The sequence below is a fragment of the Anolis sagrei genome, chromosome 1 (genome assembly GCF_037176765.1).
Source record: "Anolis sagrei isolate rAnoSag1 chromosome 1, rAnoSag1.mat, whole genome shotgun sequence".
In the NCBI taxonomy this organism is placed as follows: Eukaryota; Metazoa; Chordata; class Lepidosauria; order Squamata; family Dactyloidae; genus Anolis; species Anolis sagrei.
In genome coordinates, this window is record NC_090021.1 from 194,747,620 (window position 1) to 194,760,725 (window position 13,106).

At 37.1% G+C, this 13,106-nt stretch overlaps 1 protein-coding gene across 4 annotated transcripts in view; it reads right to left on the reverse strand.

The window, feature by feature from the left end:
* Nucleotides 1-13,106, reverse strand: part of UBR3 (ubiquitin protein ligase E3 component n-recognin 3) — a 101,656-nt gene that overhangs the window by 49,553 nt on the left and 38,997 nt on the right. For 2 of the 4 annotated variants that reach the window (XM_067471646.1, XM_067471645.1), the window contains exons 17-25: nt 12,592-12,679; nt 11,307-11,446; nt 10,779-10,875; nt 10,255-10,396; nt 9,251-9,355; nt 8,217-8,390; nt 8,008-8,040; nt 4,990-5,450; nt 1,524-1,612 (exon numbers count right to left, since the gene is read on the reverse strand). In XM_067471646.1, coding sequence (XP_067327747.1) covers nt 1,524-1,612; nt 4,990-5,450; nt 8,008-8,040; nt 8,217-8,390; nt 9,251-9,355; nt 10,255-10,396; nt 10,779-10,875; nt 11,307-11,446; nt 12,592-12,679 — 1,329 coding nt within the window. The remainder of the gene's footprint in view (nt 1-1,523; nt 1,613-4,989; nt 5,451-8,007; nt 8,041-8,216; nt 8,391-9,250; nt 9,356-10,254; nt 10,397-10,778; nt 10,876-11,306; nt 11,447-12,591; nt 12,680-13,106) is intronic. The other 2 variants (XM_067471652.1, XM_067471647.1) reach the window with 1 other exon arrangement.

Here is a 13,106-nt window from a genome sequence, read left to right on the forward strand (position 1 = left end):
AGACAAATTTAAACAATATCTCCCATCTAGGAATTTAAGATTGTCTGAGGAGGCCCTGCTCTCGATCCCGCCTTTTTCGCAGGTGCGCCTGGCAGGGACGAGAGACAGGGCCTTCTCAGTGCTGGCCCCTCAGCTGTAGAACTTCCTCCCTAGGGATATTAGATCAGCCCTCTACCTCCTGACTATTCGAAAAAAAGTAAAAACCTGGCTCTTAGAACAAGCCTTTGGAAATGCAGTGCAATAGACAAACACTGAATTATGTAAGTTTGAAGCATGGAATGGCTTAGACGATGCTACTAGAAAATGAGATTAACAAAAAGATATTATTACATTTTAATGGGTTTTATATTGTTTTTATAATGTTTTAAATGTTTTAATTGTATATTGTGGACTGTTATGGCATTGGATGGCTGCCAATTTGTAAACCGCCTTTAGAAGCCTTCGGGCTTAAGAAAGGGGAAATAAAAATATCATAAATAATAAATAAAATACTTTTTCTTTACATTTGTTGTTATATGCTGGGTTATTATTTTTTCCTATTATGTATGTATTGGTTGTTGTATTCAGTCACTGAATGTTTGCCTTTTTGTGACTGAAATCTGCCCCGAGTCCCTTCAGGGAGATACAGCAGAATATAAATAAAGTTGTTTATTATTATTATTACGATTATATTCAACTCAACAGAATTTAATATAAAGAGTTTTGTGTTTCTGTGACTCCTCAACTGAAGGACTTGAAACTGCTAATCCTACTAAGCACATTCAAAATCTGGAACTAGAAGCAACATTGGTCATGTAGAACAGTTTCTCAAGGCAGTCTCCAAGTATCTTTTGCCACAACCAAGCATGAGCATTTCCAAAAACCCACTAAAAACAGATGTATTTTCCCATAAAATCCAGAAGGTTGGAGTGGAAGTCATTTTAGATTAGTTTAGGTGTTTTTTTTGTTGTGTTTTTGTGCTACCCTTCCTTCTTTCCTATCCTTTTGTTACTGTTCCCCCTCTTTCCCTGTGTTGATTTATAAAATGTTTAATAAAAATTATTTGGAAAAAAAAATCCAGAAGACAGGTATGTTGGAAAGCCCAAGTCACATTGAGCAATATTCTGTATTCTATTGTGGTACCAACTCCCATTCAGACTCAGCAAGAATGTCATTCATCCATGTTCAGATTGCTAGCCGAATGAACCTTCCCATGTAGTTGATGTCTTATAAAGTAGGCTTGGGAGAGTTATGATCTTTCAGTAATGTCAAAATTGTGATTAAATAGCAATGGTGAATTCATAAGATTTACTCATTCATTAAACATTTTTAACTAGGGAGAGATTACCACACTATACTGTTAAAGTGCTGTAATTCCATTTTATCTGCTATGGCTGCCTCATGTGGAATCCTGGGATTTGCAGTTTTGGGAAGGGCCTTTAAAAAAGTTCTCCAGGTAGTATTTTTTCTTTCTTCTTTTTTGTTTCCTTACAATCTGAGAATTATGAACTACGCATGTGATAAATGAGAGAATAAATTCTTACCAACATCCATGGCAGTCTCCATAAAGCTTTTCTGTCTTGATGCAAATTCAGCCAATAATTTTTGTTGTCTTTCCCTGGCCTTCTGCCGCCTAGGTAAAAGAAAGGAAGGCAGGCAATTACGGAACACATTTATTCCTAAAATCTGTGTTTAGAATGGATTACAGCAAACTCTTAGATGTGTTCTAAAATCAGAAATGTTGTTTGTGCCACACTATATCAAAAGTTGGTATTTTGAGAATAAAAGTGTGGACTCTTGCTTTTGGTTATGCAATGCCAGCAAATGACACTGTTGCCACACAATCAACTGGGAGTGGGTAACTTAAAAACATAATGGCTGAGGATCCTGCATTGAAAAACATAAATATGACAATTGAGTTACGCTGTTATAATCACACCTCCTGACACTGCCACCCAAAAGAAGGATTTCAGGAAGGCATGATGAAACAAGCAGCCATCCCTCACTGCTTGGATATATCATTGCTTAGTATGCCAATCTCTAGTATATTGGAAATCCTTCTTTTGCAGGGGTTAAACCTTATATGAGCTCATCTACATTACTAAAAACCTTACCAATATACATATATTCCCAGTGAGAAAAGAACACAAATTTCATTCAAAAGTAGTCCCAGAAGATGCAATTACTTTCTAGTTCTGTGCTCTAACAGGTAAAGTTAATCAGCAACTTAAAACATATCTCTATAGAACAGCTATGTATATGTAAGTAGCTCAAGGGATTCTAGGGGTACAATGTATTATTTATTTACTTCATTTATATACCACTTTTCTCAGCCCTTGGGCGACTCAAAGTGATTAACAATAGCAAAATTCAATGCTCAACATCATAAAAACAGTTAAAAAACAATTAAAACAATGACATAATAAATAATCAATTAAACATAACTATAACATCTCATTAGCGTCTCATAGGTAGAATCAAGTTCCAATCTCATAATCTGTTGTTCCATATTCCTATATTTAATATACTGCCTATTCAAATGCCTGCTTGAATAACCAGGTCTTCACTTTCCTCCGAAATGCTAATAGGGAGGGGGCCGATCTAATTTCTGTAAGGAGCCACCACTGAGAAGGCCCTGTCTCTTGTCCCATACTTGTGATGCAGGCGGGACCGAGAGCAGGGCCTCCCCAGACGATCTTAATGTCCTAACGAGTTCATAGGATCACCATTTGCTAGTCATTTTTCATTTGCCATTGTATCAAATGTGTTGCAATCTTGCTGTCAAGCACAGAAAATGACAACAGCACTTGGTGTCTATGTACTGTTTCATATAGAAAATTACTATAATAATCTTGTAAACCTGATCATTATCATTATGCCACTACTACTTCAAATGAATTGGCAAGTAGAGGGCTAAACCCATCTAGCCATTTGAACCACATGATTCCAAAGACACAGCTGAAACTCCTCAACTACAACACTATATCATCTGTAGCATTTACAATAAGAGCAACCACATTCCTGCAAATAAACCATATAAGCTTACTTAAAAAGAGAAATGATACATGCAATAATGTTCAGTGTGATGGACACAATCAAAGGGTTAAACCACTTGTAAGAGATGAGAAATATCAAAATGTCAGTAACCAGAATAATGTATTTAGATTTCTACATAGTTACATAAATGTTCTATGCAATGCAGTTATGTTTTTAAAAGGCCATACACTTGCTGCATTGAATCAAGAAAACAACCTTGTAGATCTTCCAAGGATAGCAAATATTCAGCTTATGTAATTTTAACATCCCTTACACAAAAGCATCACCATATAACAAGGGAAGATGAGTACAGAGTTCAGCACAGTTTAGTTCCATCTAGGCATGATGCATCAAGGATGCAGCTTTCATAATAGTGGTTTTTCTCCAGGGAATCTCTTTTTGCTATGCTATTGCTAAACCGGGTAACTGTAAATAGAGACCCTTAATAAGGAGACATAAACAAACTGACAGATTCAGTACAGCTCAGTAACCTCCTGCAATGGCCCATGGGGTTCTTCCCAGAGACGGGAAAATATTGCAAAGCAGCACTGCTAAATTCTTTTTTGCTCTATGCCTTAGTTTCTATGGCAACGGCTTATGTGGGTGATGCCAAGTTTGCCTTTGTAAGATGAAGAAACTAGAAAATAGGTCATCCTCAAGTGCTCACAGCCTGTTCCGTCTTTATTGCTGCAAACATGTATTTTGCTACTCTCCAAACCGAGGCCAGGCAAAATGGCTTAATTACCCATGTAAAGGCTTCTACATTTTGGACTTGCAAAAAAAATGAACTGGTATTGAGTCGGCCGCATCTTCCTGCATCTTAACTAGAAGTCTCCTGAAGAGGGAAAAAGGTGGATATTGGCAGAGCAAATAGCCTCTCCCATTCAGGAAAATGACTCTGCAATGAAGTCCTGCTGTGCCCCACCCTCTGGTGCAAAACCAGTTTCACTTGCAGTAAAAACAACCACCAATAAAACTTGGAAGGAAACAGAGAAGGGTGGAATCAAACAACCAAGAGAAAGAGCTATGTAATCTATGTACATTGAAGGAAAACAGAACAAGAAGGGAAGCTACTGAAAACTAATGGATTCAGAAGTGACTTGCACACTGGTTTAAAAAGAATTGTGGGGTGTATTGGTACAATTTATGCTGCTGCCAGAAGGAGTGGGGTTATCACAAAAAGCTACTCAGCTCTTGAACACTCCGTGGTTGGGTCTTCACAGGATTGAGACCCATGTATATGAGGTTGACAGTTCTAATCTGGGAAGTGGGGTGAGCTCTCGCTGTTAGGCCCAACTTCTACCAACCTAGCAGTTGAAAACATGCAAATGTGAGTAGATCAATAGGTACGACTCCAGCAAAAATGTAGCAGCGCTCTATGCAGTCATGCCGGCCACATGATCTTGGAGGCATCTGCAGGTAACACCGGCTTAGAAATGGAGATGAGCAGCACCTCCCAGAATTGGATACAACAGACTTAATGTTAAGGGGAAACCTTTACCTTTTTATAGGAGGCACAGAGAGCATGAAGATGCACAATTTCTTGTTACATCATGAATGATATTTAGAACCCCTGCAGGAGATGTGGGATGAGAGAGAGAGGATACAGTCCTCTTTCCCACAGCAGCATGATCAATAGGTACTACTCCAGTATGTCCAAAGGAATTGCAGCATAGGTCCCTCTAACACAGTGGTTCCCAACCTTTGGTCCTCCAGTTGTTTTGGACTTCAACTCCCAGAAATCCCAGCCAGGTTTCCAGCTGTTAAGAATGGTGCGAACTGAAGTCCAAAACACCTGGAGGACCAAAGGTTGGGAACCACTGCTCTAAAATACCTGGTGCATTTTAAAGTCATCTTGACAGTGAAGAATAAAGCCATACTACAATAATTCCCACAGGGCAAAAGGGGCACATTCTGATTTATAAGTTTGTGGGTGGAAAAAGGAAGTTTCTCCCCAATCTCACAATAAATTACCTTTCTTCTTTGTCCAAGGTTTTCTTCTCTGCTGGACTAATCTTTTTAGGTGGCACAGGTGGAGTCACTTTTCTACATATGTCCTCAATGATATGTTTGTTTAACCTGCTCTGAAGTGCAGCTTTCAACAAAATCCTTTCTACAGCAGTCATTCCATCTCCATGTAAATATTTTGGATTTTCATGTTGAATTAAAGTTTCCATGTCATCCAGCCAGGGAGGAAAGTAAGAGTTTTGCTTTCCTGACAGTTTATGGTGAAGCTTGATTAGCAAAGACAATATGCTTTCCTTGACTTCTAAAATGGCTGTTGTCAGCTGGGGTGTTGCACCTGGAGCAGACCATTTCATTGAAGTCTTGGGCCGAACTGCCTGGTTGGCTTCTGTAGTATTCCGGTTAATGATCTCCTGAAATTTCTTCCTGCGTTCGGCAACCAAACTGAACACTTGTGCAGTCCCTGAATTCTTTAAGAAAAACAAGAAAATTGCATTAGGAACAGAAATAAATGAATATTAGTGCAAAATGCATCAAGCAGTGAGGGACAGCATTGGAAGAGACCACAAGGAAAATCCAGACATCAACATCTATCAAAATGTTATAGGCAAGTATTGCTTGATCCTCCAGAGAAAATTAAAATAAATTGCAATTAGGAAGATGATAAACAGGCCCCATGCAAGGGAGTTGGCTGCACTTTCCTGTGAGCTGCAGTGCTATTATAAAGAAAGGGAAATCAGTCAACTTCAGATCATACTTGAATATGTTTAGGGACACTTGTTTCCATGAATCCATGGTCCCTATTGTTGAGATATTCTGAGATTAGCTGGGGATAATCAGATTAAACAGCATTCTGAAACCAAGTTGCTGCTGAAGACCCTTCTCATTTGAACAAGGCCTTTGTTATTAAACATTTAACATCCAGCTTACCTGTCCAAACACATTTCCCTTTATGAGCCAGTTAGAACACTAAGATCGGTCGGGGAGGTCCTGCTCTCGGTCCCACTGCCTTCGCAGGTGCGATTGGCAGGGATGAGAAACAGGGCCTTCTCAGTGGTGGGCCCTCGGCTGTGGAACTCCCTCCCCATCGAGATTACATCATCCCCCTCCCTCCTAGAGTTTACGAAACAACTTAAAACTTGGGTATTCAAGCAAATATTTAGTGAATGATAGAAATATGGAAGTAGTTAAAGACAACCTCAGGATTGATGCAAGGTCTACATGTTTTAGGTTGTGTCTGTGTTTGTTGTTTTTATAGTTTTATAGTTTTAATGCTTTTAATCTACAGTCATATGTTGTTGATTTGATATATAGTAAATAAAATAAATTAATTAATAAATTAATAAATATGTGATGTGTTTTATATAGGTGAGGCATTGAATTTTGCCACTGATTATGTTGTAAATCGCTTTGAGTCCCCCCAGGGGTGAGAAAAGTGGTATAAAATGCAATAAATAAATTGTATAAAACAAAAGATAACATAGCCATCTTAAAAGCAATTCCATTATACAAATCTACAGCCTTCCAGATACTGTTGAACTCTCCTACTGAGAAAGCAAGGGTTTAGCTCTTAGGCCCATCTTTGTCACTGAAGGATGAAGCTTACTTTATGGTGAGAAATACTGGGAATATTTATCCAACAACATCCAGAGAGACCTAAAATCCTGGGCATCTGATTCAAATGAACTAGACTCCCATTTGTTTACCAGGTAATGCAAATAGGAGCAGAACACAGAACCATGGGCTTCAGTTAAGCCCCATGCAATAAAACATGGCTTCTGTCTGAAAATGATCAAAATGCAGTTTATTTTTCCCATTATGTCCTTGTCCCCTACCCCTCATCCAAATATCCTATTCATGAGCAACTAAGCTCATGGAAACTCTCAGCACGACTTTTTATCATTAGCTAACTGGTGGTAGAACCAGAATGAGGAACATCATCCTCAGAGGTCTTCCATGGCATCTGACCAAATCCTAGTTCTATAACTTCTGTTAGCTATTTCTTCCACAATACTTAAATAACAAAAGTGATATGAAGGACTATCTTCCCTATATCAATCTGCCTATACTTTGAGGTCACTGCCAGAGGAAGGCAGGTTGACAACTGCCATGGCACCATGCTTCTGGTTCGGATTGCTATTGCAATGTCTCAAGACTTCTTCCAAAACCCTTCTGTGAAGCTTTAAAGACCCATCTATTCCCACTGGCTCTTTTCTAAATAATAACATTTGGATGGTGTCTTTATAGTTTTAATTTTTGTACTCATGGATTAAACTTCAATTTTTATTGCTGTTGTTTTAAAACTTAACAAAACAAATGAAAAACCAAGTTATCTTGGATCTGAAAACTCCATTTTATAGTATGTGTGCCTCATGACACTAACAATTCTCTATCATGATGAATGTGAATGCATTATTTCAGCTCTGTCTTCAAAAAGCTAAACAACTAAATTAGGATGTTTACGTTCCATTTAACATTTTTCTTTAAAATAGCCTTGAGTCTAATGAAATACAAAAGCAGTGTATATTTGATCTAGTATATGAAAATGAGCCATCATTCCACCCAAACAGGCAGCAACCCCATTACAAATTGACTATAAATCATTTAAACAAGTTAATTATGTGCTCACAAAGATGACTCTAGCAACCATTTATCATTCCTTTTTTTTTTTTTTTACAAAACTAAAGCTTATTGAGAATGAGATAGCTAAACATCAGTATTATTAAAGGTTAGAAACAACTGTAGCATAAAGTCACACATATTCAAACAAAGCCAGCCAGTATTTATTTCACTAAGAGGCAAGCAAAAAAATCACCCTTGGCAGATGGCACAATGAATTTGGAATTTGCTGTTGTTCAGACAGGTTATAAGGCAATATACTTTTTTACAAATCTGCAAAAATGATGGTGTAACAGTAAAATATTCTTCCAAGACTGATGAACTGCAATGTAGTTAGATTCAGCACAATTAAAGCCATACTGTCATTAGATACACAAGCTACATATAGTGTCGTTAGAATACAAATACCTCTCTCTGAAGTCCTTTAGAGTGCCTTGGACTCTGGTAAGTTGGAAGGAAAAGGAGGATATGAAAAACCCCTAAGAACCACAGTATCATACAGATATTATTTCTAGTAAAGTTTAACCTCATACAAGCAAAAAAACTTAAAGTCAACATGGACAAAACAGTCAACATTGACTAAAGAGATCTTGAACCATTACAATGGTAACTCTCACCTGAGAAGCTCCTGAGCCATCAGAACTTGTACTTGCAGGCGGTTCTCTTTTCACCTCTGGAGCAGTCTCTGGCACTCTTACACGCACATAGTTAATAAAGTGTCTCATGTTAGACACCAAGTTATTGCCTGGAAACCAGCTATCATGGCAGCGTTCCTGACCTACCCCAGCATCCTGGTGTGCCAACACACAAAACAAAAAACTTAGTAAGATACAGTTTGCAGAATCCACACAAGTGCATTGAAAATATAGCTAAAAATGCCTGAGCATCTCAAGAAGAGCTAACTTGTGCCAAATTCAACTTGTTCAAAAAATGCACGAGAAAAAGAACTCTCTTTTAAGAAACATAATACATTTAACAATAAAAAGAACTACATACTTGAATGACAGCCTCACTGTGTTCACTTGAAATTATTCTTAAGAAAGGCTGAAGATGACTGTTTCCTTAATATTTACTGACTCTTATGAGGCTGCATCTACATTGATCATTTAATGCAGTTTCAAACCATAAATTGGTTTGGCTGTGCAGGTGATTACATAGGCTCCCCTAGAACCAGTTTGAGGCCCCGATGGTGATGCCACAAACCACAAAAATTGATGCAGATTAAGTGCTTTCTTTAGCACACTTTTGTGGAAGATGGTTGTCTGGTCTTCACAGTTTGAAGCTAGCTTTGAAATGCATGAAATGGTCAGGGTAGATGGGACATAAGGCAGTCAATACAATGCACTTCATTTTTCACACATTATTTCAGTGATTATGACAATAAGCCCAGTTAAATGTAATAATATAAGTACACTGCACTGTGTAAAACACTGTGTCTTACTCAGCAAACGCTGAGCAATAGTTTGCCTAAAGCCACCCAATAATCTGATAACTGAGTCAGGACTTCACGGCTCACAACTTCAGACTATTTTTAAGCTGTCAGATTTTCCCACAGATATGAACAAAGTAAATAATTAAAATATAGCTGGAACTAGTAACACAGGACACATGCCTCACCAAATGGTATAAAAACGTTGGCATTGGCACTTACTTCTTCATCCGATTCTAGGTCTGACGAGTTCTCTAGTCCAAGTTCAATCAGATATAAAACCATGCAAAGGACATGTTCTGACAGGTTTTGATGGTCCATTAGTATCTAAAACAAAATATATATTACTTTCTTACCCTGCCTCCAAATGTTTCCACATTAGATTTCAGAGAAACAAAATAAGAATATTTGTCTACCTTATATCATTATCACCCTGCCTTAATGAACAATATTGATAAAAAGTGGCCTTCTGGTTCAGAATAAACTACAAAAACATACAAATATCTGCCAGATACAGTGCTAAAATCTCAAAGTTGTATACCAATTTTTAACATTCTCATTTCCTTCAGTAATTTAGTTTAAGCTTATATAGCTGAAAATGAAAGCACTATAAAATGCCATGATAAAGCAATACAGGATTAAATAGTGCACCAAACTATTCTAAAATGTATTCCATGTTCATTTTTTAAACCAGACTTTGGATAGTGACAATCCTCCACCTTTATTTCTGAATTACTCTTTTCACTTGCAAAAACAGTCAGCCATCCATGTTTGATGGGGTTAGGGAACACAGGATCTCCGCAAAAGTGGAAAAACCATGAATAAAAAATGCTACTTTTTAATGGAAGAGAACACCACTTTAGCTCCCCCCCCCCGCCCCCTCCAGTGCAATGCTGTGATCCACTTCTGCCAGAGGTTGACCATAGAGAAGTGCTTAAGAACTCTGAGATTCCTAAGGAGGTGTTTTTCTAGGAATCTAGGTTCTCAAGCACAATAGTAAGGTAAAGGTTTAGCAGAAGCTGACCTAGAGCTTCCTAGATAGACCACATTAATCAAATCTGTGAATAAACAAATCCACAAAAGTTACGCTTTCAAAAACTTGCAAAAGGGAAGAAACCATGAAGAATCATTATTGCTAATACATTTTAAAAACCACATCTTTCATAAAATGTAATTGTAGAAAGTAAGGGTTTAAGGAATACAACTCAAAGACTATTTAACAGTACCTTGTAGAGCAGAGTGAATAATACAATGTGTAAAGTTTTGCAGTGCAAAAGTCTCATGAGTCCTTTATAGCTGGGATGCAAAACCGTGCGTTTCTTGTAAGGAGGCCAAGGATTTCCGTGAACTTTCCCACTTTGCTTTAAACTGGGAAAGGAAAGGAAAAAAAAGACAAATACAAATTAGATGTCAAGGAAACTAGAGGATGTGCCCTCCTCCCATTCTATTCCCTTCTCCTCCTGACCACAAAGGTAAGCAAGCCAGGCTCAGCCACTCCACCAGTAACACTGGTCTTATCAAATTCCTTGTTAAAACGGCATAAGGGAGTGGCAAATACAGTGATTTCAGTATAATCAAATCCATGAATGCTTAACCTGCAAATATAAAAAGCCAACTCAACTTAAGCTTTTCATTTTTAAAAAGACACTTCACCATCTCCCATTCCAAATAACTGAAGGCATTTTATGCTACCATTGCAAAATAGTACAACAGTATTCACTTTTTCTGATGCAAAATATATTCAACTTACAATGCTGTGTATCTGTCCATTGCTGATTGCACATCTCTGCGATAAACTGTTCGAAGGATTACCATAACTGGGTCAAATTCCTGATCCCAAACTTCAGCTATTTTTATAGAAATAAAATGTAATTATTATTAGCTTCTAAAATGTATTCCAAATTCATTTTTAAAACCAGATTTTTCCCAACAGACCAGTTTTGTTCAGTAACAACAGACCAATTTTGTGTAAACTTTCTTACAAACACTGATATAAGTGTTCTCAATAATAATTAGCTTGAACAATGAAACTGCTTGTTGAAATAATTAATTGGGGCAAACAAAGTTCTTATTTGCCTGAATGTCAGTTTAATTCCCTATACATTTTAGGATAATTTGCTTCTATCTTGATCACTGAATCACTTAAACATTTAAATTGAAGAGCTGAGGAAGAGGTTTCCACATTGTAAAATGCAAACAAAATAAGGAATATAATGAACACTATCTCATTGATCATACTGCATGTGTTGCACAGGCACCCTTGTAGAACAGAACGTACCTTTAGGTGTATACATCCCTTGCTGCATGGAGCCCCCTGGTTCAAACACAGGTGCTTTGAAATCAGCCACAGCTGACAACATCGACTCAAAACTTAAGCTTCCAGGAATAATACCACTTTTGGGGTTAGGGTTTTCTGGAATGTGATGTTTTTGTTAAGATAAATATTCATTATTATGATAATCTCTTCAGCAGCAAGATTCCCATCTATCTATTTGATTATTTTTATATAGCCTTAGGACCGCTGCAACTATTTAATTTTACCACAAGAGGTCGATACTGTACAGTCAATCCCTTTCATGCAAAGATTTTAAACTTTAATGCCAAACTTTTCCTTGGAGGCGGTTATCAATTTTATAAATGGTTTATTACTCTTTTAAATATACAACCCAAGACTTTGACTGATCTACTCTGGCAAGTAATGCAGTTTGAACTACATTAAACTGCACAATATGGGTCTATACTAACCACATAATACAGTTCAAACTGCATTTTTGACAGTGTAGATCCAGTCTATGGGATTACAAAGAACAATTATTCATAATCATAAACCTATTAAAATTAAATTGCTTCATATTTCAAAAAGACATAACTGCACGAAATGGAATGTAATTGTATATATACTATACTCTGTGGTATTACTAATCCATTTTAATGCATATTACACTGGATTCACTGTAATAACAAGAAAACGAACAGCCTGCAGCTATCCTCAACTATTCAGTTTGTTTTATATAGTTCACTTTTTGGTTGGGATCTGAAAAACAAAACTCATTTCACCTCTAAACGAGGAATATTATAACACTAATCTGCACCTTCCAGCATCACATTATATATTACAAGTTTAAAAGAAATTTAAATGTCAACTTCAAATAAACAATCCAGACATAATGCCCAGTTTCCCTCAGTGGGGAAAAAGCATCATTTTAAATCCCATGTTCCTGTTTAAGAAATAGAATGTGATTGAAAAGCGGTAGGGAGGTGATGGTGTATATTGCTAAACCAAAGGTATCATTTATTTGATTTTTAAGCTTCCTCTAAACAAGGTTATACACAAAAATATATTTATTTCATGCTGCAAAAAAGATACTGTATTTTGCCAAAGTGTTTAAACTTCTGATATAACTTCCTACAGTGCAAAACTGTCATCGATAACTTCATTGATAATAATAACATTTTATTTATAACCCACCCTTTCTCCCCAAAGGGACTCATGATGAAATGAAAGAACAGTATGCCAATAAAATAAACATATATCAAAAATGGATCAAATGCATTTTAAGGATATGAGATCCAGTAATGAGCTGTGAGTCCTGTCATTCATGCAGAGCTGAGCCACCATTTCTGCCCTCAGAATCTCATCATCAGTCATTCCTAGAATAATTGAATAGCACATTAACATAATGTAAAACCATCTAACATTAAGACAGAAAGTAGAGCTGTTTCTACTTAGAAATTCATTATGAATATTTTAAACATGTACATATTATGACTGAATATCTTCGAGACGTTGGCTTGCAAATTCGCAGGGCATCTATGCCCTATTCAGCAGATGAGCTATACATGAAAACTGTTAGTAAATAATTTTTGTTACTGTTTTGTCACCATTCCTCTCCAAACACTGCAAATAACATTCAGGCTGTGTTGCTGAAAGCTTTCATGGCCAGAATCACTGGGTTGCTACAAGTTTTCCGGGCTGTATAGCCATGTTCTGGAAACATTCTCTTCTGAAATTTCACTCACATCTATGGTCGGACCTCACAACCTCTGAGGATGCCTGACATAGGTGTGGGTGAAACAT